This window comes from Zootoca vivipara, chromosome 6 (genome assembly GCF_965207765.1).
Source record: "Zootoca vivipara chromosome 6, rZooViv2.hap1.1, whole genome shotgun sequence".
Taxonomy (NCBI): domain Eukaryota; kingdom Metazoa; phylum Chordata; class Lepidosauria; order Squamata; family Lacertidae; genus Zootoca; species Zootoca vivipara.
This window is the reverse complement of record NC_142589.1, coordinates 34122935-34150018: the sequence shown is the minus strand read 5'-3', so window position 1 is coordinate 34150018 and position 27084 is coordinate 34122935. Positions and strand designations below refer to the sequence as shown.

General features: G+C 43.1%; 1 protein-coding gene across 1 annotated transcript in view; it reads left to right on the top strand.

The window, feature by feature from the left end:
• Positions 1-23640, top strand: part of FTO (FTO alpha-ketoglutarate dependent dioxygenase) — a 528974-nt gene extending 505334 nt beyond the window's left edge. Inside the window, exon 9 of the mRNA XM_088671937.1 lies at positions 23595-23640. Within this exon, the coding sequence (XP_088528063.1) occupies positions 23595-23625 (31 nt within the window). The 3' untranslated portion in view covers positions 23626-23640. The remainder of the gene's footprint in view (positions 1-23594) is intronic.
• The last annotated feature ends 3444 nt before the right edge of the window (positions 23641-27084 follow it).

The window sequence follows — 27084 nt, the reverse complement described above, 5'->3', positions numbered from 1 at the left end:
TTAAACCATGATGTCTAATCCTTGTTCAACAGAAACCACCGAACTATTTGTGCACACAAACACAAACAGACTGCGGAGAGTATCACATTTCAGACAAAGTTGACATTTGAGTGTCTCGGAATGATCCGTCTTAGCAATGCACACCTCGCTTGAAGCTGTTCAAATACAGGAAGAGGGCAGGGTACTGGTACGACCAGTATTTAGAAATGATCACAGGCCTGGGAATTAATTAATCTTCCACTGTACGAGCCTCTTTGTGATGTAAAGCAAGTGCTGACACATTTGTGTAAACATGAAGATTAGCATATTTACAAACTGGTGTATGTTACTTTGATCAGTTGATGCTCTCCCTGCAAAGGCACCGCTGGCAGGCGGGTTTTCGCTCTTCATGTGACAAAGATCCCTAATCCCTTTTACACTATCCTCAGATCCATATTTACCATTTCTGACTTGTCTCGTCCCAGCTCCACTTGAGTTGAGCTTTGGAGTTTATTTAGGCAGCTTCCTCCTTCTTTTTTTCCTTTTTAACTCTCTCTGGTGGTGACTCAGAGCCTTCTTTTTGTTTTCTTTCCAAAATAGGCAGTAAAATTCCAAAGAGGCAAAACGATCTGAGTGCAAACCCTTAAATGCTTATATTTAATTACAAGGGCAAATTGGAACCATTTGTAGGCACCGATTGGGGGGGCGGGGGAGGGGAGGCGGGTGTTGATGGCCTATATAAAGGTTTCAATGTTTGCCCTCAGTTTTTTCCTCCCATTCTTTTTTTTTTAACTGAGAAGTTCAGATAAGGAGGGTGAGAGAGTTAGAAAGCCCAAATGCCTGTCGATTATAAAATAGATTTGCCTCCAGCAGGCTAGTATTCCAGGAGGTGCGGGCATGCCTTGATTTTCTACTACCATGAAATTAAAAGTAAGTGACTATTGTGCACCCCATTTTTAGCAGTTTGGCAAGTTCTTTTTATTAATTTATATTTATATATCGCCTCCACTTCCTCCATCATGGAGCACAAGGCACATTTGTTGTTGTTTATATCCTGTCTTTTCCCCAGACCTGGACTCAAGGTGCTTACACAAATTGAAACAACACAGGTAAAATACAAAAAATACAAAAAGTTAAAAACACATGAAAAACAAATTGAAACAACAAAGATAAAACACAGAAAGTAAGAAAAAACCATATGTAAGGTAATCATTAAAAAGTAAACAAGCAATAACAGAATTAAAAGATTATAAAACACAAATCTATTGAATAATAAAAACAGCAGTATTAAATAAATCAATTAAAGTACAGATAATAAAACACACCAGTATTAAAACAATTTATGGCTTTTTAAACTGGGGGTGGTATTTTTTTGTTACTATGTTATATATTTTGGCATTTTTATCTTGTAAATTGCTCTGCGATCCTTAGTTGTATAGAATTTATTATTATTATTATTATTATTATTATTATTATTATTATTATTATTATGTGGGGTTCATGATTTCAGTTCTCTTGACTAAATACACAACTATTGTTGTTGTTGTTGTTGTTGTTGTTGTTGGGACTGAAAGAAGGACCTCCCCTAAAGAACTTGGAGCCCGTGCAGGTTTGTATGGGACACTACAGTCTTTCAGATAACCTAAGCCTATAAGGTTGAGGGTAGCACAGCTTTCATTTAGAACACAACAAGCAGTATAGCAAGCAGACTTACAGCAAGTTAGATCAGAGCTTCAGCTAGCTCAGTAATGTCTACATTGATTGACAGGAGCTGGCCAGAGTTCCAGGTGGGTGACATACCCAGTCCTACCTGGAGGTGCCAGGGATTAAACCGGAGACCTTTTGCACATGAAGCAGGTGCTCTACTAACTAAGCTCTGGCAGTTCCTCAAATGTCCCTCTTAGCTGTGCAAAGGCAGTTATCCATCCACTTTTTTTTCAGGGTTCCTGATCACAGGAGCAGATACAACTATCTTATATCAAAGGTGCTGCCAGAAGATCCCTTTATTAACCATGTGCGCTGATTGGTTTGCAGAGAGATTCTAACTGGCATTGAGTGAAAACAAGTGTTATCCCACACTTGAAGATGCAATCTGCAACATTTTCAAAGCCAAAGCAGAAAATGCAAATGACGCCCCCCCCCCCGGCTAAGGTAGAAATGTAACAGTAAATAAAATAACTGGTAATTGACTGTCCTTTAATGACACAACTGCCCCAGATCTGAAGCCTAGGGCAAGTGCTTTGTTTTGCCCTGCCTCACAGTTATGGCCAGCCTTTTGAAGCACTGAAAACTTTAGCAAATGGGTGGCTAAATGAGAGAGGGAAGATGGGTTAGCTGCTTGGATAATGCCACGAGGAAGTTATAATAGTTAACAGCAGTTACAAAACAACAGTGTGAATTTGTAGGCTGCGTATCCAGTCAGCCTATATTAAGGCCGATGAGATCACGAGACTCAACAAAGCTTTGCATGTTTGGAGATAATGGCTTCACAACCTGGCTATTATAAAAGAGTTTGCGGCCTCCCAGGAAGGCAGCACAAACATGTTTTGATAGTTCCCCAGCTGAGAGATTGCAGAGAAGGGCTCACAAAACACCAGAGGTTGGGGATAGACTTGGGCCACAGTCACACCATACATTTCATAAGTCATAGAACTGGAGAGTTGGAAGGGACCCTGAGGGTCATCTAGTCAAATCCCCTGCAATGCAGGAATCTCAACTAAAGCATCCATGACAGATAGCCATCCAACCTCTGCTTAAAAACCTCCAACGAAGGAGAGTCCACAACCTTCTGAGGGAGTCTGTTCTACTGTCAAACAGCTCTTACTGTCAAAAAGTTCTTCCTGATGTTTAGTCAGAATCTCCTTTCTTGTAACTGTAATCTATTGAAGTGCTATGGTACCACTTTATTCAGTCATCCCTTCCCACAAAGCTTACTTGATAGTGTAGTTTGTTAAGGGTACCGTACTTAAGAGTTGTTGGGAAACCTTTATTCCCCTCACAGGCCCTCTATGTTTCTGATGATGGACACTAAAGTAGGTTGGCTGCAATGACAATTTAAGTTTGGTCTTGCTCACGTGTGGTTATTTTGGATGATGAGGAGAAATGTACAGACTTACCCTTTAATTGGGGAGTGAGATACCAAACTAATACCTTATTTTGTTTTTATTTGTCATATCCCTGCTCTCTTAATAGATGTTCCATCCATAAGACATTCCTGCTACCAAGGGTCCCCTTTCCCTTCATCCTTCTACACTCACTTTGACTGCTGTGCAAAAAGTGTCATGGTACATTATCTTTCAGGACTATACGTTTCCAGAGACTGAGTGGGTGTATTGCCCATGTAAATGCCACAACAGCTCCATGTGAGTAAAAACAAAAGCCAGAGGGAAGGGGGTCAGTCTAATGTTTTTGTCTTCACCCCCCCCACCGGCCCCTTCAAAAGCAGCTCTTTATGCACCCTGAAGTGGTGCAGTCCAGAAAATGCTTTAGAATTTGCTTCTGCTCATTATTAAAAGTAGCCTTTTTGTGTGTCTCTGAAAAATCAGCAAGCACAGTAGTGGGCATTTGAGGATTTACAGTGAAATCCAGTACACGTCTACTCAGCAGTAAGCCCCATTGAGTCCAAATGGGACTTACTCTCAGGTAAGTGTGATTAGGCTTGCAACCCCAGAACCCTCTCGAGATTCCCTACCTCCTTTTCTCCTTTATATTTAGTTCTGAAGACTTTTAATAACAGGTTGTGATTGTTATCGGAAAGCTAATTTTGTTTTTCAAATAGCAAATTCTCAACCAATCTGTCTGCAGCTTATATATGGTGTCCATTAGGAGTTTAGTGCTGGTAGTTGTCCTGGGCAGTTTGATGTTGCCCTTTTAAAAGTGGGCTTAGCTTTATCACTCTGTTTTCATGTGGTCATATTTCACCCATCTGATGCTTTTAGATGTTTAGTACACAGGGCACAAATTTAGGCTCCCTGTTTGTTTTTATTGCTGGGACCTCTTTCCTCTCTTCAACATTCTCAAATGTTCTCTGGTTTAAGTCAAGTTATCTAAGGTAATCCGCTCTTGCCCTTACCAGGGATATTCCACTTTGTTCATAAGCACATAACATAACTCTAGTCCCTGGTGATTTCATTGTGAAATTAAAACCCAGACACTCATCCAGATGTCTTAGAAGATAAGGGCAGGCCTAATCCTTCTGTCACAGAGGACTTGAAGACCAGGAATTCACCTATACATCATCACATCCTTATTAGCTTGGACCATGGCGATCCCAGGACAAACATTTTCTACAGGGTCTGCATTGAAGCTTAGCAGTGTTAAGAAAACAGCCTCTGGCGATGTGTTATTTTAGGCTGAAACAAAAGTCGACATGAATGGCAATAGAAACAGAGAAGTATTGTTTTCATTTTCAATGCAAACCTATAACTGGTCTTAAATGAAAATCCAAGTCAACTTTAGATGTAAAACGCCGTCGAGCAGAAATGGGCTATCGGGTATCAACGCCCTCCTTCTGTGGGGTGGAATGCCGAAGCCCTCATCTTAAGCAGCTGTGATGCATGATGGGAAGGACAATTAAGATAGCAGAAGCTGAAAGCTTTATCTGATTAAAACTGATATGCTGATTGACTTTGACAGAGTGAAATCACTTCCAGTTCGAAGAGAGGGGGGGGGCGCAGAGAGAGACTGTGGTGTTGGTAAATCTGTCATTCAAATAAACTACACACTGGATTTAGGGTGAAAAAGGGATATTTGGGACAAACAGGAAAGCAAATCTTATCTGTTCCACAGTTAGGGTGTCTATGTGTCTTATTTTACAGAGTTCAATCCTTGGTTGAAAGGGATGTTGAAGAACAGTTCTCTGTGTTTAAAGCAATGCCCCATCCAAGTCCAGTTCAAAAGTACAAGAACTATCAGAAAGGAGAGCGAGCATCTCAGATTTGCCCATCTATACTCAGTACCTGGAGAACAAACTGAGCTGGAAAAACATGGGTCACTGTCTTCCCCACAATTGTGAGATGTATTATGTTTTCCTTTAAATTATAGGAATTATTTCTGAATTTTCATCTCTACATCTAAATCAGCATATGAAAATTCTACGCAAATGTGTTTCCTCTTTTGCCCTCCCCCTTTCTGGTGCTGCATTTGTGGGCACCCTATACATTAAAAAATGAAATGAAAATACAGAGCAGAAGTTGGAGCCAGGACACGAAGCCACATGCCTTTACTGGGGATTCCCACAGAGCCTGTAGTGTGTGATTTTCTTGACAGGATTAAGGGCAGCTCCAAAAAATAACAAACAATTATACTCATTAATAGCTGCCATTTGCTCCAGCTGAGTGAAACACTGAGATGGGTTTACCCAATATAGCTGGCACTGGGAGCTTGATGCCTGAGAATTCTGGTCACCTCACTGCAAACAAAGTGGGGGATATTGTAGAGTTGGAAAAGATTCAGAAAAGGGCAACCAAAATGATCAAGGGGATGGAGCAATGGAACTTTCCAATTCAGTTACTCTAGTCCTGGTCAGTATCACTTTTGCATATCCCTCTCCAATTTTGTTCTGATTCTCTGTTAATCTGATACTGTTTCCTTCCTAATGAAATTCCTCTTAAAATGCCTAACTACATACATTAAGATGCATTTTTAGGATATGTATTTCCTCTCATCAAAATGTGTTTGAATACTGTACATTTAAACTGCATAGAACTGTGCCACAATATTCAAAGAAAAACAAAAACATCTGCATAGCTAAATTTGCAATTCTAATTCACACATCAGTGGAAGAGGTGTAGATCAGGTCAATTTGTATAGGAATCACAAAATTCCAATTCCTCAAAGCATCCCTAAACTCAAAACTCTTTTTTTCAATTTTATTTCAGGCTCGCTCCCCCCCCCCAATGCCCATTTTCCCCTATCCTCCTTGTGTCTAGGATTCTTCCCAGTCCTCAACTTGCCCTGCCTAATGTGAGGCTTCAATCTCAGTCCACTTGACAATACCCTCTTCCCTCACAGAAATTTACCTGCAAATGGTTTAATTCACTGAGCAACTGAACAGTCTGAAGCATGACACTAGCTCAGCCAATCACTGCCAGAGGCCCCACAGCAACACAATATAGATAGTGGCTGGTTGTGGGGATCTGCCTCCTTCCTGGCGCATTGCAGGGGGGGGGGAAACCCCTCAAGTGTTCTCGTTTTTCTACCACTTAGCATTCTGTCGTTAGAAGAAACAGGCTTTTCATTGTGATGGCTGCTCCTCTAATAACTTTATTGCTGTAAATTGAGGCTTCTTAATTTGGCCCATAGGACCTGTTAGCTTCTTTAAACTTTTATAAAACCCTTTAATGAGATTCTCGGCCCAGTGCTTTGTGTGTGAAAGCTGAGAGCTAGGGACTAAAGCCATACACCTGTTAGAAAGATTAGGATGGGGAACACATGAAAAACGGTGTTTCCTCCCTACCTTGAGAAGCTAGGAAGATTTTTTTGTGTGTTTTCCAATGTTGTTGATGTTAATGAAATTAGATTAACTCTCCCCCCCCCCCCGCCGCCTTTATTCTTCAAGGATAGGAATTCCCTCAGCGGTAACATTTGTTATGGCTAAAGCACTTAGGTATGAACAAATCTGTTGATCTTGATTCATTTCAGTTTCTCCTCCTCACTCCCATCAGTTTTCACTTCTCACATTTCCACATCAGTTTGAAATTAATAATTTTTTAAAGTCCTTATGTCAGGGACTGGGGAAGAGGAATCGTGGAGACCACCTCCCCATAAGCCTTCCAGAGAGGAGGAAGGGCAGATAGTATAGATCTAAGGAGTGGTTTGGCACAGGTCACACCCTAGAAGAAGAGGGAAGAAGTTGGGAAATACAGTCATACCTCGGCTCCCGAATGCCTTGGGAGTTGAACATTCCGGCTGTTCCAGTTTTCGAACGTTCTTTTGGAAGCCGAATGCCTGACGGGGCTTCTGATTGGCTGCAGGAGCTTCATGCAGCCAATCAGAAGCCGCGCTTTTGGAAGTTGAACGTTTCGGAAGTGGAACAGACTTCTGGAATGGATTCTGTTTGGCTTCCGAGGTACGACTGTAATGGAAGATCATGAGCAGGAACCATGTAGCATAGAACAGGCAGAGCCTGAGCAGCAGCTGACTGACACACTGTCATTTGAGAGTAGTCCAGAATCCATTCCCTCCCCTAAAACCAGGCATTTGTTGAGAAAAGCAGAGAAGAGGGCTGAAAAATTGGTGGCACTTAACAGCCACCATAATGGGGAGGAGGGAGGAGGAGTCTGATGAATAGGGAAGTACAGAGAAGGGTAGGTGAAGCTTCACTTGAGGCAATGTCAGATAATGAATGGTGTGGCACCTGACACCTTATGACAATTACGATATGACTATTCTCTTATATAAACATTTTTTTGCAAGCAATTTATCCTAATATAATCCTTTTTTTGCAAGTTATGTTCCCCGCCCACCATGCACTCATCGTTGCACATGTAAGTACATTGCAAAATTCAGAGAAATACAAGTCAGGAAGGATAGCTGTGTGTCATTTTGGGAAGGGCAAATTTAAGTCAGATCGCAGTTAAACAGAAGCCAAACCAAATTTCTGCCCCATCTCTAAAAGCCGTTTTGTCTTAAACAAATACGCAGTCATCAAACCCCTGATGGTTTAAGAGTTTGTCTCTAACATACTGGCTCAAGCTCCACTAAGGGTGATGCCTTAATGAACAAGTCCCATGACAGCAATGATGTTGCAAAGTGTCATAAATTATGCATGCTTATGATGCATACATCATATACTGCTCCATGCATCTATACTGCTCCTTGTTCTATCATGCCCCAAACCCAGAGGGGGAGGATGGCTTGGTACCAGCAAGGCTACACTGCTTGGCCCTGGTCCTCTATTGTCTTATGGAGTACCTGAGTCTTGTTGAATAGCTAGAGGAATTCTCCCATGAGTTGATCCACTGCTTACATCAGCAGTACCTGCAACCCACTCAGCAGATTTGGCCTCATATAGAGCTGTTCAGTTAGTGTGGGCAGGGAGAATCTTTGTTCAGACTTGCTACCAGATTTATTTCTTTAATTCAAACGATAGTTATTTCAGCTGACAGTGAAAACAGGGGGAAATGGCGGGAGGGCTGCTCACTGGCTAGATAGCTGTACGGAATCTGAAGGAAATAAAAGGAATTTCAATAAAAGGAATGAAATCTATCAAGAAGGGTACCTGGAAAATGCTTGTAGATACCATTGCTATTTGCAGGCTCGGAGAAAGCAGATGAATAGGCAGGCTGGAGTCATGGTGTGGTCCAGTGTGGTGGGGTGGAGTCACCCTCCTGGCATTGGCATTGCTGCAGGTGACCTGGACAGGGCAGTGTAGCAATCAGCACAGGGCTATGTCAATGCATTAGCAGAAGTGCTGGATTGGCTCTGCTGGTGCATCCTCACAGCCCCAACTTCACCACATGCCCTTCACCATTACTGGTGTTGGGAAGACGGTTCTGCAATTCCACCACACAGGCTACTACTGCTGCGGGCAAAGTTTTTAATTCCCCTTCCCTTACACCCTGTTCTTGATCTACCGTAGTTCCCATAGCCCCTACAACTGCTGTTGCTTAACACACATGCACATGAGCTCATGATGTGATTAATATAATGTCTGTTGGTAGCACAACAGCAAGGATCGTTCAGCTAGTAATCCAACGGTCAATTTTGTTGATAGGCCACCCACAACTGGAGGTGTTGCCTAGCAACCAGTCAGACTGGCATGATCCTTGCTGAGGTAACGTGTTCTGATTGGCTGTGTAGTTCTGACAAATTTCCCCCTGTATGATTAGTTGTCGAATGTCTTCCTACTATGAACATGGCCTGATCTAAGAAAGACAATCCCCATTCTGTATGTGTCCCCTCAAGTTATACTCTGTTCTTGCTCAGTTTACCAAGTAAAGCATTATCAGTTTCTTTCCTCTCTGGACTCTACATTATTCAATTGATTCTGCTAACAATGTCTACGTTGGCCTGCCGTCAGAGGATAAAAGAAGAAGAAGAATCATGACAGAATGTGAAAAGGCAGTGAAAAGAGAGAGTGAAAAGCAAGAGAGAGAGGCGAAAGTGAAAAAGGAAAGAGGTTCAGAGGAGCCGGGAAAAAGCAGAGCAGCTCCGTTGTAGGAGGATTATTAACAACAAGGTCTGTTGTCTTTTTTTAAAGGAATACCAACATATGTGCAGAAAGGACTGGAGTTTGGGTATTATAAATGGTGGCCAGAGCAAAGCGGCTATGCCTTTTAAGAATCTGTCTCCACTGCCGATCTTATCACTGGATCTCGTTAATGGTGATGTGCTCCATTTCATCTTTTGGTTTCTGTTGTGTCAGCAAGGAAACAGACCCTGAGTTAGGTAACAGCAGGAACATGTTTATCCAGATATAACTGCCAGAGTGTGGAGGTGAGCCTTAAAAGAACCTAATGACTGACTGCCCAGAAAGAAATACCTCTGATGGCACCGCAGGAAACCACATCCAGGATGTTCGCTATGCTCCACCCTTTCCCCCAAGATTCCACTAGCTAATTTGGCGTAATTAATTCCATTATTATCAGTGGCACTTAAGTACTTAAAATTGCATTATTGCATACTCCCGGTAGCTTAAGAAGTCTACACCTAAATAATGTTACCAGCTGTGAGCTATCTTGAAGTGTTTGGTTAATAAAAAAAAAAGTTAAAAATTGGTGTGTCCCCATATCCCAAACAAACCCATTTTTTTTTACTGGGTGTTACAGATTGTGGCTTCCTGACAAAGTTTACCTGAGTGAAATAGGTTTTTGCCACACTCACACTTCTCCTTTTGAAGTATATGCTTAAAATCTTTCAGGTACACACCTAAAATCTTTAATATGCAAAATGGTCGTTACACCTTGTTCCTTCATGCTTGCGTTCCCCATTCATCATCACTACCCCCATCATCATGGTTATTTTAGTTTCTTACCTGCCCTTCTGCATATGATCCCAGGTTGGGTTACAGCAATTTAGAAACAGTGTTGCATGCAGCCCACTCTCGGAACAGAGAGAGACTTCAAGGTTGCCAGTGCTTGCCTTGGTTTGGGCTTTCTTGGAATGAAAGTCATTGGAGACTGCATTGTCTTTATGACATACAGTTTTATTTGCATACAGTATATATATATAAGTTGTAGGGGCTCACAGCATTGACACTCCATCAGACCCTCCTCATTAGGCTTCCAGGCAGCGCCCCAACACCTCCCACCAGGTGAGGGAGGAGAAGACCTGCCTCTTCCGTCTGGAGGCAACTGGCTAGCTGTTTCTATGGCAACACACCTATATCTGACCAACTCTTTAGACACATAAAAAGGATGTTTAGCGGATTTGGCTAGGGCTATTAACTTAACAAAAAGACCAGTTTGACCACTTCAGCAGTTCCTTCTACTGGACACTCACATCTTACAGATATAAAACCACAGACTTAGACCCAAGGTTATCATCAGCCCCCCCCCCAAAAAAAACTAATCCCAGAACAGTATTTAAATCATTTCAAAACAAATTACAGTCACAAGAAAAGAGTGGGTCCAAAGGTGGCTTTAGGTTGCACTGGGCACCATTACAATGCTGTTGAGTGGAGCGCAAGAGTCAAGGAAAACTGAATTTTCGTGTCGCACAGGGCGCCTCTGCAATTTGAAAGCCCAAAGTCTGCCACTGGTGGGTCCATCCATTTCAGGTGTCAAAGGCCACTTTATGACTGGCAGTTGAATGTGTAGACCAACTCCATGGATGATAATAGTGGTTGAAATGATGAAATAAGATTAGAAAGTCAGACTGATGGAGTTGAGCAGGACTTCAAAGGTAATCAAGTCCAAACCTGCCAAGTTTTCCCTTTTCTCACGAGGAAACCTATTTAGCATAAGGGAAAATCCCTTAAAAAAAGGGATAACTTGGCAGCTATGCGCTACTGCAGCAACCTTGATGATGAGCCATTTAGCCTGAAGTGTAGTTGAAATCTCCTTTTTTCAATCCTAATTTAAGCAAAGGAAGGAGACCCTGCAGGAACCAGGGAAGGCATCTCTGTGTGAATGTGCATCCACAGATGCCATGTTGGCAACCCTTGTTCTGACATACATTTGGTGTATTCAGTCACCTCCTCCAGTCTGACCAACCACATGCTGGATCTTTGTCATAAACCCTGAGGAATTCCTATTCTGTCTTTCACACTTCTTTCTGAGGTTGTAGAGTATATAACTTTCATAGCAACCAAAGAGTTTTCAAACTGGAGAGACAAGAAAAAAGGTCTCCTTTCTTTCTTATTTCATTTCCTGTCGTGATACTTGACCCCCTGGTCTTCTTCAGCTGGCTTGACACTTGCAATATTTTAATGGAGGTGAGCGACGGCAGCCTTCACAACTGCGTTTCATCTCTTGCCTGGTCTGAATCCCTGTTTAGAGTACATTCACCCCAAGGTGCCCTTTTTCTTCTCTGATTGAAACGCTCCTGGGAAACTGAGCCCCCGCAGGCATTTTCTGGGTTTGTCTGTTTAGCTGACAGCAGAACTGGAGAAGAGAAATATGAATGTCTTTTTATCCAGATTACAACTCTCCTCTTTGCTTTGACCCCCCTTCTTTTCTGCTATTCCCTTAACTCCTTGCTTTTACTCTCTCTACTACAACTATGCACACACTTGTAAAAAAAGAGGTCCTACTGGAAGAACATTGTCAAGGAACAGTACAATAGCAACAGTTGGATTTCAGCAGCAATCACCAAGAAGAGGAAGAAATCGTTGCTGTTCTTTCTAAGTGCACCCTTGTTATTTATAGGCTGGGTTCCTTAAGAAAAAAAAAACATGTTCTGCTGGAGGGGAAAAAAAGTGTTCTTCCCACATTTAGCTGATGGTTTGGTATCTACCAAAGAGCTGTCCAAGTCTGGTGTAGAGATAAAGGGCCCTTAGAAGGGCAACCAACAGGGGTTCTGAAGTTGCCAACCAACAGCTGACAGTCCTTGGATCACATTCATGCCATACGTTTAATGGTATACATGGTGGGTGTGTGGGGGACTCTCTGGTCCTGAACAGGGTAACCGTGCCTCTCGCAGGATGCAAGGGAGAAACGTGCTAAGAGGAAGGCATGCTTGGCAAATCCACACCGTGATCAACTCCTGCCTGGAAACCAATGTCCCCACTGTGGAAGGACGTGTGGATCCAGAATTGGCCTCCACAGTCACTTACAGATCCATTGTCAAAATCGTGTTTATGGAAGACAATCTTACTCGACTACAAGTGATTGCCAAAGAAGAAGAAGAAACCTCTGAAAAACCAGGTGTCCAGCCTGAGAGTCATGTTGGACTCATAGCTGTCCATGGAGGCACAGGTCAATTCTGTGTCCAGGGCAGCTGTCTACCAGCTCCATCTGGTACACAGGCTGAGACCCTACCTGCCGGTAGACTGTCTCACCAGAGTGGTGCATGCTCTAGTTAGCTCCTTCTTGGACTACTGCAATGCGCTCTACGTGGGGCTACCTTTGAAGGTGACTTGGAAACTACAACTAATCCAGAATGCGGCAGCTAGACTGGTGACTGGGAGTGGCCACCGGGACCATATAACACCAGTCCAAAAGGATTTTCACTGGCTCCCAATACATTTCCAATCACAATTCAAAGTGTTGGTACTGATCTTTAAAGCCCTAAACGGCCTCAGCCCAGTATACCTGAAAGAGCATCTCCACCTCCATCACTCAGCCCAGACACTGAGGTCCAGCTCTGAGGGCCTTCTGGCGGTTCCCTCACTGCGAGAAGTAAAACTACAGAGAACTAGGCAGAGGGCCTTCTCAGTAGCAGTGCCTTCCCTGTGGAATGCCCTCCCTTCAGATGTCAAGGAGATAAATAATTACACAACTTTTAGAAGACATCTGAAGGCAACCCTGTTTAGGGAAGTTTTTTTTCAATCATGGGTCTTCTCAATTTTGTGCCCCCTTGGCTCAGCACCCTATGCAGGGGATCCTCTTGCACCACCCTAAATCCAGCACTGACAACTCTCAGCACCCTGAACAAACTACAGCACCCAGAATCCTTTGGGGGAAGCCATGACACTTAAAGTGTCGTCATGCTGATTTATGTGTATGGCGTGAATGTGGCCCTGGTCAGCAAACTGAGCAGGCACACAGGGCAGCTGCTCACTATTTTCCCTACTAAGCTAATGTGTGTATTTCTATTTAATTTAAAGGCATTGTTTCTAAATTTGCACCTATCCCTATAAATTAGCCAGTATACATGTCATGCAAATGGGTGTCCCTATTTGTCCCCCTTTTAAGTGATTCATAATTCACCAGCCTACAAACAGGCCAGATTCCCCTCCACCCATGAGTTGGCAATTCCAGTTCTTTACTTTATGCAGAATGGGGGAAAGAATTTTTTTTTCATTTTTCCTAGATTCCCCTTATATTTTCCTGGCATTCATAAAAAAGGAGGGGGCAGTTACTTTTTTCTGGCACTGCCAACTTCCATTGTGGTCTAAAAGTTCAGCATTAAGTTTTTAAATGTTGCAAGGCCAAAGCTTTCTTACTTTTGACTTCTTCACAGCTATGTTGAGACATATAATTAACCTTAATGATTCATTAGCATCCACCCCATGTTCTACTTTGAAAGGCAGTTGTCAACCACTTATATAAATGCTTGGGAAAGAGGAACTGATGTCTTAACATATTAAAAGTTCCCTCTGCACATTTGGAATAGCTGCACTGGCTTCTACGGGCTGTATCAAGGGAGGAGAACCGTGGCAGAGGAAACGAATTTAGGGAATAAATAAAAACTTAACAAAAGATGAAACAATTTTCATTCATCTGCAGCAATGAAAAGCTTGCTTGCTTTTTGATATTTTATAGTCTTGATTTTTTAACACACTTGCATTTATAAAGCTTGCTTTCTGCCTTTTGAGCAGAAGGGATGCAGTTCAGTGGCAGAGGATCTGCTTTGCATGCAGAAGGTCCCAGGTTCTATCCCTGGCATCTCCAGTGTGGGGCTGGGAATGCCCCCTGCCTGAAACCCTGGAGAGCTGCTGCCAGTCAGTGTAGGCAATACTGAGCTAGTTGGACCAATGATCCAATCTGGTATAACGATTGCTGTGTTTCTATGCCTTGACCTCTTGAGAATAAAAGGCAAATATGTGTATAGCCAGAGGCACACACACAACCTGTTCTTTGGTGTAGCAACAGAAAACATGCTCAATTGCTCATGTTCTTTGCTGTTCATTCTGTTCTAGCGAGCTAAATAATTGGCATAATTACATACCTTGTACAAAAACTAATATTTTACAATGTAACCCAGGACATCAGGCTACACACACACACACACACACACACACACACACACACACACACACACACTACTTACTATCTATCATCTCTCTCTCTCTCTCTCTCTCTCTCTCTCTCTCTCTCTCTCTCTCTCTCTCTCTCTCTCTCTCTCTCTCTTCCAACACAACAAATGCAGTCAATTAGCATTTTTCACTGGGTTTCACCATTTCCCAACCAACATTTTGTAAGAGCAAATGCAACCGTATTGCAAAAATATTTCAAGGAAGTCAAATCAATTATTCAAATGGGCAGCTTTGGCATAGTTTACCGTATGCTTTTTCTACCCCTGCCCCCTTAATTTTTATCTGCATCATTTGTTATAGCTAGTAAAATACTGATAGCTTTAAAAAAAGATTAAAGATTATTTACTTTCTCTAGACTTTGCTGTTAGCCATTGCTAATTAATATTGTCCTTCTTGATGGCATTGCAGAAGGCCCGATACAAACAAACCAGTTTTCTCAATTTAAACTTTTAAACACCATAGCCTCAGGGTAGCTGAACATAAAAGTGCATTCTAGAAAATGTAAGGTTTGGTTAAGGTCAGGGATATCACCATTAGTGATGGATGTCAGTGTAAAAATGTCTGGGTTTGGGTGGTAACCGTTCCTTAAAGACTAAACAAAATGATACAGGCAGCCATAAATAGGAAGAAAAATACACACAATTAGGGAGAGACAAATCTCTCAATTTCAGTTTTTCATTTCCACAATCTTAAATTAAATCCCCCCAATTTACACTGCAATTTGTATTTTTTTTTAAAAAATATTAATGCAAAAGTTATATATTAATGCAAAGTTCTTAGAGTAAACACGTTTTTGCATGCAGTTTTGACTAATAAGCACATTTTTATTTGCTAAATATTTTCTGACCACATGGCTTGTAATCCAGTTTTAACTCCTTGCCGTTTTGCTCTGCTGTAATTTCTTAGAGCTCAGAGTAAGAATAGCTAACTCATTTTGTCCTGTCAATGTTGTTGGACTTCAAAATCCATCTGCCCCAGCCAGCATGGCCAATGTTTAAGATTAAGAATGTCTGCCAATATTTGGAGGGCACCATATTCCCCATCTCTGGGCTATGAGAATAGGGAATTTAGGAGACAGAAGGGGTAGAAGGTAGAAGGGGGTGTTCAGAAGGATGAGAGGTGGAGGCCTTTGGGCAGAAGCAGCTACGTGCTGACTTCAGAGTAGTGAGGAGAGCTGGATTTCCTGTAATGAATTAAAATAACAGGATTGTTGGAATAATTTGAGTTCATTCTACTGGTGTTCATCCCAAACTCCTTGGAGTAATTGGAAATTCCACAGTGCCTGTGCTAAGACCCCATGAGCAATAAATCCAGCATCTGTTATCACCACTTCATTAACAAGAGTTATTCCTGAATAATTAGTGAGTCACACTCTCTGTTCCTAGGTTTTTTTTGTTTTTTTTTAAAAAAGAGAGGCTGATGACTACTGTTTTTCAATCAGTCATAGGTAAGTTTAGAATTTGACAACAGCAAAAAATAGATTACAGTGTATTGTGTGCACTAGCATGAGGTAATTTTTTTAAAAAAACTGTCTCCGTTTATTATTTATGTCTAAGACATGATGAGAATTCCCTCTGTTTGGGATGTAAAGTATATGAGGATGTGGGCCAAAAAATGCCAGCTTGTCCTAAGTATCACAGGGATTACTATTGTCAGAAATGTGTTTAACCAAGCTATACATCTTTTCAGTACATAGCAACTTCTCTCGTTCTTGCCATTATTTATTTCATTTCTGTTTTTATTAAGAAAGTTTGTCAGCGTGAAATCAATCACAAAATGGAGGGAGTGGAAATGGGGTTGACATCGGTTTAGCACTTTAGCACCCACAAGAGGGGTGGGTGAGATCTGACAACCTCCCCAGGCCTCTCTATTGACCTTCAGGACTCTTACCAAATCACACCATATCCCCAGCCAACCCTCACCTAGGTTACCCCTTTTGTGTGTTCAGACCCAAAGACTTCCCCCCTATATAAACACACATTTGACTCAAATTTTAGTTGTTTTTTTTTGGCAGAATTTAGGCCACAACTTTATTGATTACAGAAAGTGAGTAGTTGCATAGGCTCTGGTTCGACTAGCTCCCTGCACCAGAGCTCTATCATAGGTCAGCCAAGGGTGAACACCTGAGGTAGGTAGAAAGCCCAGGAACAGACTATGTCCACTCCCCCAGATGCTCCCCTGGACTCAGGCACGGGCAGAACCCCCTCACAGGGTTGAGCAAACCAAGTTGAGTCCCTGGATTCCTTTAACAGAATACTCTTCACATAGGGATGGTGAGACCGTTCTCCCATCCCTATCACCTGAACCAGTGCCTGTCCACAAACTTACAAGTTGTGACGATTTGCTACGCGGCAGGCGAAACCCAAATTGCACCAGCCAATCAGCCAAGTGGGGAAAAATCCTGCCGTGCCCCTGTCCCAACAACAGACGACACACAGCAGCATAGCAAGGTCAATTGCAAAAAATGCCCTAAAGTGGGCGGGTGTTCCGAATGCATGCACCAAAAGAGGAAGCTCTGGGTCACGTGCATGGGTATATATAGGTCCCTCAGTCCGTTTAGACTGCACCCCATTGGCCAGATTAAACCCAACAATGAGGGACCTACCAATCGGGTGCGTTGCTGTCCAATAGACCCACAGCCAGGAGGTCAGTCTCCAGGTCTCACCGCAACACGTGCCCTCTTTTAGGGAGGACATGCTTTAACAGCCCTGCTTCACACCCTGCTTGACTATGTCTAGCTGGGATGTTTCCTTGAACTTCGATGATGCTTCCTGCTTGTCTGGATGGAGGGTAGAAAGGGATGCACTGTTCAAAGGTAAAAACCTCCTTGCCTCTCACCTTTTCATTCTGGCCTTGAAGGACCCATCTGCACCAGCCATTTAAAGCAGTATTATACCACTCTACACGGAACCAGCTACTTTTTCAGGGGTGGAGAACTAGATACAGCTGGTGGCCTGGATATCTAACTCTCCACAGGCCAACACTGACAAGGTAGACATGGTCACACACCTGTCAATCACCTGACATCATGATGACATCATGTGACACTTTCAAAAGGCCTCACTCTCAGTCTTGATCAGGTGACAGGCACTGGGTGGGAGCCCCTTTGAGGTCTGGTTGCAAGTGAGGTATGGATTCAGCCCTTTCAGCTGAATCAGTTTTCATGGTGGGTTCCAATTTTTTTTTGTTAATGATGCTTGAGCTGTATGACAAATCTTGGCGAGCTGGCTTCTAGGTTACTTTGTCTTCTTGGCTGAAATTTCCCTAACCTCTCTGTGTGTGCATTTCCCCACCACCATCCCAGAGGCTGGGGAAATGTACACATATTTATTTTTCTGCTTACTCCATCTCCTTTTTGTGTGTGTTCATTTGTTAGGTGCTCAAAGGAGAGGAGGTGGCTTGTGCACACAGGATAAAGAAGCCTTATGAATTCCAAAGTGTTTGCTTTATTGCCAAAAAAACAACCCCCCCCCACACTGAGCAAGGAGGGGGGGATGGAGAGAGAGAAAGAGAGAAATAAAGAAATGAATCAGGAACATAATGTGTGCATTTTTAATGAAAGCTGAGCTAACAGTGCGCATAAAAGCCTCCCTTCTTTCCTCCTACCTGTGGCAGCATTTTATTCATTTGGGAGAGTACTGTGCAGAAGATATTTCTTAGCCCTGTGCTGGCTGCTCTTTCGTTTTTAATAAATTAAATTGTTTCTATCAATGTAATATTCCTTAGACAAGCACTTCCAAGAGAGATTAGAAATGAACTTAAGGGGATTAAAAGCTTCTCTTGCGACAAACAATGTTTCATCTGAGAAATCCACTTATTTATGTCAATTTCAGTGGAACCCGCCCCCCGCCTTTACTCTTTAATATGTTGCTGTTGCTTCTTACCAAAAGCTTTGGGTTTCCTCGCAATTCCTGATTCTGTAGTGCTGTCTTCCCTAGGCATGTTGTATTTAATTTTTGGTTGGTACAGTAAGTCACTTGGAACAAGATGGATGGCTTCTTAATAATTGCATGGGACCCATTTTCTCTCCCGTTTAGTGAATGCCCAGTGCTGAGTAGGCCTGTCATTTTAAATAACATTAGTCTATCTTGCAAATTAGGGAACTGGAGAGAAATGTCACCTGTGTGACATGCAGGTGGAAGCCTCAACACTGTTTCCCAGGCACATGGAAGACAAAAGAGCCATAACTCAGAAGGATAGCATTTGTTTTCCATGCAGGAGGTCTCAGGATCAATCCCCAGCATCTCCAGACATGGCTGGGAAAGACCCCAGTGTAGACAAGACTGATTTAGATGCACTAATGATGAGACTGAGTATGATGCAGCCAGCTTAGACAAGACTGAGCTGGAAGCAGTGGTGTGACTCAGCAAAATACACCTTCCTAGACAACCTAGACAATACTGAGTTAGATGGAACCAATCATGTGACTCAGCATAATGTACCTAGCTATGCTCCTTCCTAGACAATGTTGAGCTGGACAGGACAGTGATCAGGGCTTCCAGACCCTCCAAGTGTCCCTATTTTCCAGGGATGTCCCTGATTTAGAGAAGCCATCCCGGTTTCTGTTTTGATACCAGAATGTCCCGCTTTTCCCTTTTCCCTATTTTCATTGGAGAAATGTTGGAGGGTATGGAGTTATCCAACCCCCGAGACACCTGAAGGCAATCCTGTATAGGGAAGTTTTTAATGCTTATTATGTTTTTATATATGTTGGAAGCCACCCAGAGTGGCTGGGGCAACCCAGTAAGATGTGTGGTGTATAAATAGTAAAATTATCATTATGTAGTGGGATGTCTCTATTTTCATCAGAGAAGTCTTGGAGGGTGTGAGATTTTTCTAGGGAAGGGCCCTAAGCTTAGTGATAGAGCATCTGCCTTACATATAGAATGTCCCAGGTTTGGTCCTTGGCATCTGCAGTCTGGGCTGAGAGTGGCCCCTTCCTGAAACCCCAGAGAAAGACTGCCAATCAGTGTGGTTAATACTGAACTGGACAGAGCAATGGTTTGACTTGATATAAGGCAGCTTCCTTTGTTCCTCTCAATGTTCCTATGAAAAGAAGAGAGACAATTACCTTTAAAGCCCTAAACGGCCTCGGTCCTGTATACCTGAAGGAGCGTCTTCACCCCCATCGTTTAGCCCGGACACTGAGATCCAGTGCTGAGGGCCTTCTGGTGGTTCCCTCATTGCGAGAAGTGAGGTTACAGGGAACCAGACAGAGGGCCTTCTCGGTAGTGGCACTCGCCCTGTGGAACGCCCTCCCATCGGAGGTCAAGGAGATAAACAACTACCTGACATTTAGAAAACACCTAAAGGCAGCCCTATTTAGGGAAGTTTTTAATCTGCGATATTTTAATGTATTTTGGTATTTGCTGGAAGCCGCCCAGAGTGGTAGGGGAAGCCCTGCCAAATGGGCGGGAAATAAATAAATAAATAAATAAATAAATAAATAATCTTCCTCATACTGCTGCAGTGGTCACAAAGTTTGGTTTTATAAGAGTTAGGAAGAGTTATGTACTGGCTAACAGACTGAAAGCCAGAAGCAGCACCTAGAACCCTTGAGCTGTTCTGAAGCCCTGGAGCACTGGGAGAGCCTACTGGTACTGATGGTGTACAGTGTGATCCTAACCATGTCTACTCATATGTAAGTGCTAATATAAGGACTGTAACAGGCTGGTGAATTTCAAGGTGCTTTGAAATACCCTGGATACAACCATATCATATTAAGCATGGGTGTCTTACACTCTGAAAAACAAACATACATCTAGCTCTGCGTTGGAGAACAATAGAAAAAAACACAACCCACATTGGATCTTCATCTCTCATTTTTATTAGAGATCTCATTAATTTAACAGCCCTGGTATATACTGACAATAAATATGGTGTGAATATGTTGCTCATTTATAATTGTGCTTTTAGGAGCAAAACACTGTCAGTGACTCATCCACATTGTTTTAATTTAAGTTCCACAAACCATCAGTGGAGTTCACATTGCTTTGATTACCTAAACTCAACTTTATGAACGCTCACCCAGTCTCAATTATGCTATCTAGGGTCAGCCTGTGGTGTCACCCTGAGGAGAACTGAGATTTGGACTGATCATAGGCCACCCTACAGACATGGCTCTCCCATTATCTTCTGGGGATAGTTTCCCTGTAACTTCCCTTGTTCCAGAGCCACACAGAATTATCTGTCTGCATAATTAGCTATGGGTCCCTTAAGGGTCACGAAACTCCACTGGAAGGGAAAGCCCTGCCAGCCTTATCAAGCCTTCATAGGACTCTGCCCCTTTGCTGAGACAACATCTTCCATAGCTCAGTCAGCAGAGCCCACTGGGAGCTGCCCAGGGTCCTGACTTGCCGCAGCTTGACTGGAAGACTCTGCTAAATCCCATCCCTTCCCTAGTAAGTGGAACAAGGTAACCTGGGGCTGAAGCTGAAGAGCATCTTGAAGTTGGGGAAGCCAAAGGCAGGGTGGACATAGGTTGGCTGATGGCCGGCAGCCTGGTGTGCATGACCAGGTGGCTTCCCCCAATTGACTAGTCTAAGGAAGTCTGCAAGCCTTTACACTTGCCAGTGGTATTGGAGATTGGCCATCCTGTATATCTTGATCTCCCAGCCCAGGAGGATTATAAATTATATGAGTTGGAGCTACTTACACTTCCCATTTCTGGTCAGTAACTCTGGTGTCTGCAGGACTCCCCATTGAAGCTCTGCAGAATTACCTGGCGCTTGATCGTTCTAGGGGTTTGCAGATGTTTCCCTTTGTTGAATGCATGCAAGAAGAGTAGGATTGTTACCTCCATGTAAGGGAAACCACGAGAAGTAGCAGTGACAGACACCACACAGAATCAAAGCTGGTCAGTAGGAGGATTTGATCCTGCATAGTGCTGCTCCCCTTCATGGATCAATGCCTTGTCGTGGCGAAGGGGCTTGAATAACTCAGAGAAGCTATGAGCTATGCCATGCAGGACCACCCAAGATGGACAGGTCATAGTGGAGAGTTTTGACTAAACGTGATCCACCTGGAGAAGGAACTGGCAAGCCACTCCAGTATCCCTGCCAAGAAAACTCCATGGACAAAGACAACAGGCATATAAAAGTTATGACGCTGGAAGATGAGCCCCTCAGGTCGGAAGGCGTCCAACATGCTACTGAGGAAGAGCGGAGGACAAGTACAAGTAGATTCAGAGCTGATGAAGCGGCTGGGCCAAAGCCGAAAGGACGCTCAGTTGCGGATATGCCTGGAAGCGAAAGGAAAGTCCGATGCTGTAAAGAAAAATATTGCATAGGAACCTGGAATGTAAGAACCATGAATGGAGGTGAGCTGGATGTGGTCAAAAATGAGATGACAAGAATAAATATCGACATCCTGGGCATCAGTGAACTAAAATGGAAGGGAATGGGCGAATTCAGTTCGGATGACTATCATATCTACTACTGTGGGCAAGAATCCCATAGTAGAAATGGAGTGGCCCTCATAGTCAACAAAAGAGTGGCAAAAGCTGTAATGGGATGCAATCTCAAAAATGACAGAATGATCTCGATACGAATCCAAGGCAGACCTTTTAACATCACAGTAATCCAAGTTTATGCACCAACTACCGGTGCTGAAGAAAGTGAAATTGACCAATTCTATGAAGACCTACAACACCTTCTAGAAATGACACCAAAGAAGGATGTTCTTCTCATTACAGGGGATTGGAATGCTAAAGTAGGGAATCAAGAGATAAAAGGAACAACTGGCAAGTTTGGCCTTGGAGTTCAAAATGAAGCAGGGCAAAGGCTAATAGAGTTCTGTCAAGAGAACAAGCTGGTCATCACAAACACTCTCTTCCAACAACACAAGAGACGACTCTACACATGGATATCACCAAATGGACAGCATCGAAATCAGATTGATTATATTCTTTGCAGCCAAAGATGGAGAAGCTGTATACAGTCAGCAAAAACAAGACCTGGAGCTGACTGTAACTCAGATCATCAGCTTCTTATAGCAAAATTCCAGCTTAAACTGAAAAAAGTAGGAAAAACCACTGGGCCAGTAAGATACAATCTGAATCAAATCCCTTATGAATACACATTGGAAGTGAGGAACAGGTTTAAGGATTTAGATTTGGTGGACAGAGTGCCTGAAGAACTATGGATGGAGGCTCGTAACATTATACAGGAGGCAGCAACGAAAACCATCCCAAAGAAAAGGAAATGCAAGAAAGCAAAATGGCTGTCCAACGAGGCCTTACAAATAGCGGAGGAGAGGAGGCAAGCAAAATGCAAGGGAGATAGGGAAAGATACAGGAAACTGAATGCAGATTTCCAAAAAACAGCAAGGAGAGACAAGAGGGTCTTCTTAAATGAGCAATGCAAAGAAATAGAGGAAAACAATAGAATGGGGAAAACCAGAGATCTGTTCAAGAAAATTGGAGATATGAAAGGAACATTTTGTACAAAGATTACCATAATCAAGGACAAAAGTGGTAAGGACCTAACAGAAGCAGAAGACATCAAGAAGAGGTGGCAAGAATACACAGAGGAATTATACCAGAAAGATATGGAGGTCTCGTACACCCCAGGTAGTGTGGTTGCTGACCTTGAGCCAGACATCTTGGAGAGTGAAGTCAAATGGGCCTTAGAAAGCACTGCTAATAACAAGGCCAGTGGAAGTGATGATATTCCAGCTGAACTATTTAAAATTTTAAAAGATGATGCTGTTAAGGTGCTACACCCAATATGCCAGCAAGTTTGGAAAACTCAGCAATGGCCAGAGGATTGGAGAAGATCAGTCTACATCCCAATTCCAAAGAAGGGCAGTGCCAAAGAATGCTCCAACTACCGCACAATTGCGCTCATTTCACACACTAGCAAGGTTATGCTTAAAATTCTACAAGGCAGGCTTAGGCAGTATGTGGACCGAGAACTCCCAGAAGTGCAAGCTGGATTTCGAAAGGGCAGAGGAACCAGAGACCAAATAGCAAACATGCGCTGGATTATGGAGAAAGCTAGAGAGTTCCAGAAAAACGTCTACTTCTGCTTCATTGACTATGCAAAAGCCTTTGACTGTGTCGACCACAGCAAACTATGGCAAGTTCTTAAAGAAATGGGAGTGCCTGATCACCTCATCTGTCTCCTGAGAAATCTCTATGTGGGACAAGAAGCTACAGTTAGAACTGGATATGGAATAACTGATTGGTTCAAAATTGGGAAAGGAGTACGACAAGGTTGTATATTGTCTCCCTGCTTATTTAACTTATATGCAGAATTCATCATGCGAAAGGCTGGACTAGATGAATCCCAAGCCGGAATTAAGATTGCCGGAAGAAATATCAACAACCTCAGATATGCAGATGACACAACCTTGATGGCAGAAAGCGAGGAGGAATTAAAGAACCTTTTAATGAGGGTGAAAGAGGAGAGCACAAAATATGGTCTGAAGCTCAACATCAAAAAAACCAAGATCATGGCCACTGGTCCCATCACCTCCTGGCAAATAGAAGGGGAAGAAATGGAGGCAGTGAGAGATTTTACTTTCTTGGGCTCCTTGATCACTGCAGATGGTGACAGCAGTCACGAAATTAAAAGACGCCTGCTTCTTGGGAGAAAAGCAATGACAAACCTAGACAGCATCTTAAAAAGCAGAGACATCACCTTGCCGACAAAGGTCCGTATAGTTAAAGCTATGGTTTTCCCAGTAGTGATGTATGGAAGTGAGAGCTGGACCATAAAGAAGGCTGATCGCCGAAGAATTGATGCTTTTGAATTATGGTGCTGGAGGAGACTCTTGAGAGTCCCATGGACTGCAAGAAGATCAAACCTATCCATTCTTAAGGAAATCAGCCCTGAGTGCTCCCTGGAAGGACAGATCGTGAAGCTGAGGCTCCAATACTTTGGCCACCTCATGAGAAGAGAAGAATCATTGGAAAAGACCCTGATGTTGGGAAAGATTGAGGGCACTAGGAGAAGGGGACGACAGAGGACAAGATGGTTGGACAGTGTTCTCGAAGCTACGAACATGAGTTTGACCAAATTGCGGGAGGCAGTGCAAGACAGGAGTGCCTGGCGTGCTATGGTCCATGGGGTCACGAAGAGTCGGACACGACTAAACGACTAAACAACAACAACAGTGCTGCTCCTAGGGGCAGGAAGGAGGAGAGCCTGTCAGGAAAGAAGGAGAGGTCAGGCAGGAAAGACACCCACCCAATTCCAGCCTTGCCCTCTTCTGTGAAGATGTAGCTGCTGGGGAGGTCCTTTTCATGGTTCATCCTTCTTTCCACCTGATGCCTTGGCCCCTGACAGCCCCAGATAACTCTCAGTTGCAGGACCAACGGTGAGTAGCCTGCTGGATCAGGCCAGTGTCCCATCTAGTTCAACATCCTCTTCTCACAGTGGTCAACCTGATGCCCTAATGAAAATCCCACAAGCAGGACTCCCATCCCCTTTCCCCTCTGGTGTTTTCCAGCAATTGATATTCAGAAGCATTACTGCCGCCAGCATTGCTATTCTTGCTTATAGTGACTGATAGCCTTCTTCTCCATGAATCTATACAATCCTCTTGCAAAGCCATCCAAGTTGGTGGCCATCACTGCCTCATGTGAGAGTGAGTTCCATGGTTTTACTATGCACTGCATGAAGAAGTCCTTTCTTTTGTTTGTGCTGAAGCTACCTATCCGACTAGCTATTGAACTACTTAAAGGTAAAGGTAAAGGGACCCCTGACCATTAGGTCCAGTCGTGACCGACTCTGGGGTTGCGCGCTCATCTCGCATTATTGGCCGAGGGAGCCGGCGTATAGCTTCCAGGTCATGTGGCCAGCATGACAAAGCCGCTTCTGGCAAACCAGAGCAGCACATGGAAACGCCGTTTACCTTCCCGCTGTAGCGATTCCTATTTATCTACTTGCATTTTGACGTGCTTTCGAACTGCTAGGTTGGCAGGAGCTGGGACCAAGCAACGGGAGCTCACCCCGTCACAGGGATTCGAACCGTCGACCTTCTGATCAGCAAGCCCTAGGCTCAGTGGTTTAACCACAGCGCCACCTGGGTCCCTATTGAACTACTTACCTACTGACTAACTTGAATATTTATAAAAATCTAAACCAGGAATGGGCAAACCCGGCCCTCCAGATGCTTTGGGACTACAATTCCCATCATCCCTGACCACTGGTCCTGTTAGCTAGGGATCATGGGAGTTGTAGTCCCAAAACATCTGGAGGGGCAAGTTTGCCCATGCCTGTTCTAAACATTACCAAATGCTGTATACAACAATAGAACAACAAAAATGCAACAAAAATGCAACTTTCTTCTTAGTGTCTTAACAAATGAAACTGATTTGCAAAAATGATACATGTAAAAATATGAGAGACACTGCACACACCTTTGTAATTCAAGAAATCTTTAATAAACAAAAACACTCACATACTGTCTCAAAATGCATGGAGGCCTTGAGGGAGGGAGTCTTCTGTGGCAACGCACACCCTCCATCTAGTACGTGTGCATGTTATACAGGGTGGAATGATAATAAAAAATGAAAACAAAAGAACAGGAATTCATCTCTTTGCTTTTGAACTTTATGTGTGTACCTTTGAATTTGTATCAAGTCTCATGTTCCGGGATCAATGGTGTGCAAGTTATGTATGTTTCTGATTACCTGTTATGCAATATTCCTTAAAAACATGTGGCTTCTCCTTCATTCTTTGACCAAATCAGCGTTCCTCTTTCAAACTTGGCTGGAGCTCTTCATCTTTATGCCGTGCACTCCACACAGTCCGAAAAGAAGGGAGGGAGGCACTAATGACAGTTTATAATATCATTATCTACAGTTAGAGATATTATATCTCCGAGAAATGAAAAGAAACTGCAGCCATATGTGGGAGGTTGTTTTTTCCCTGTGCTCTCTTAACCCTCAAAATGGCTTTGGGTGTGGAAAGAAAGGGAATCTGGGTTAGGAAACAAGGGCGAGAGAAAAAGAAACCCAAAAGTAATGCCAAATCGTTCTGTCGATTTCACTGATGGCTCACTCAGATGAAAATTGGGTGCTTTCGATGGCCACTAACAACCAAAAGGGTAATTTATTTTTCTTTGTTGGAGAGAGAGAGAGAGAGAGAGAGAGAGAGAGAGAGAGAGAGAGAGAGAGAGAATTATTTTAGCTTTGGATTCCAATGTGTTCCTTATTACATGGTTTGATAATTTTAGTGATGTCCTGCCTCCTGTAACGTATGAGCTGATTTAAACCTTCAGTGCAAACAGCCTAAGGGTGATTAGGAACAGCGCGGGCCCAGTATGGATTAGGTTTAAAAGTAATAATAATAATATAAGAAAAAAGTAGACCTGTTGGTTAGGTGAAAAATTTCTTTTCAGCTTTCTTTTATGTACAAACTGCATTAAATGAGGCATTTAATTCAACAAATCCAGAGTTCTGATCCACCAGAAATAGAGACTGGGTTAGTTCAATTTGTAACAAACCATCTCCATATGATCAAAGGCTTGCAAGTTGATTCCAACATACTGCTTAAATTAGGCTAACACCGAAGTGTTTGGCTCTGGGACAATATTTGGAATGTCTTACCAGAAGAAAAATTCCTTTGCACACATGGTTCTAATAGCAGGGAATGCCAACCTTACTTTTTAATGGGCTGACAAGGAGCGATGGCGCTAACTTTCTGACTCCAAAAAAAGAAAGAAAGAAAGAAGGGGAAAAAAAGTTCTTGTGCTGTTACCCGCAACCCAGCTAGGATAATTTTTCCTTGCCTTCC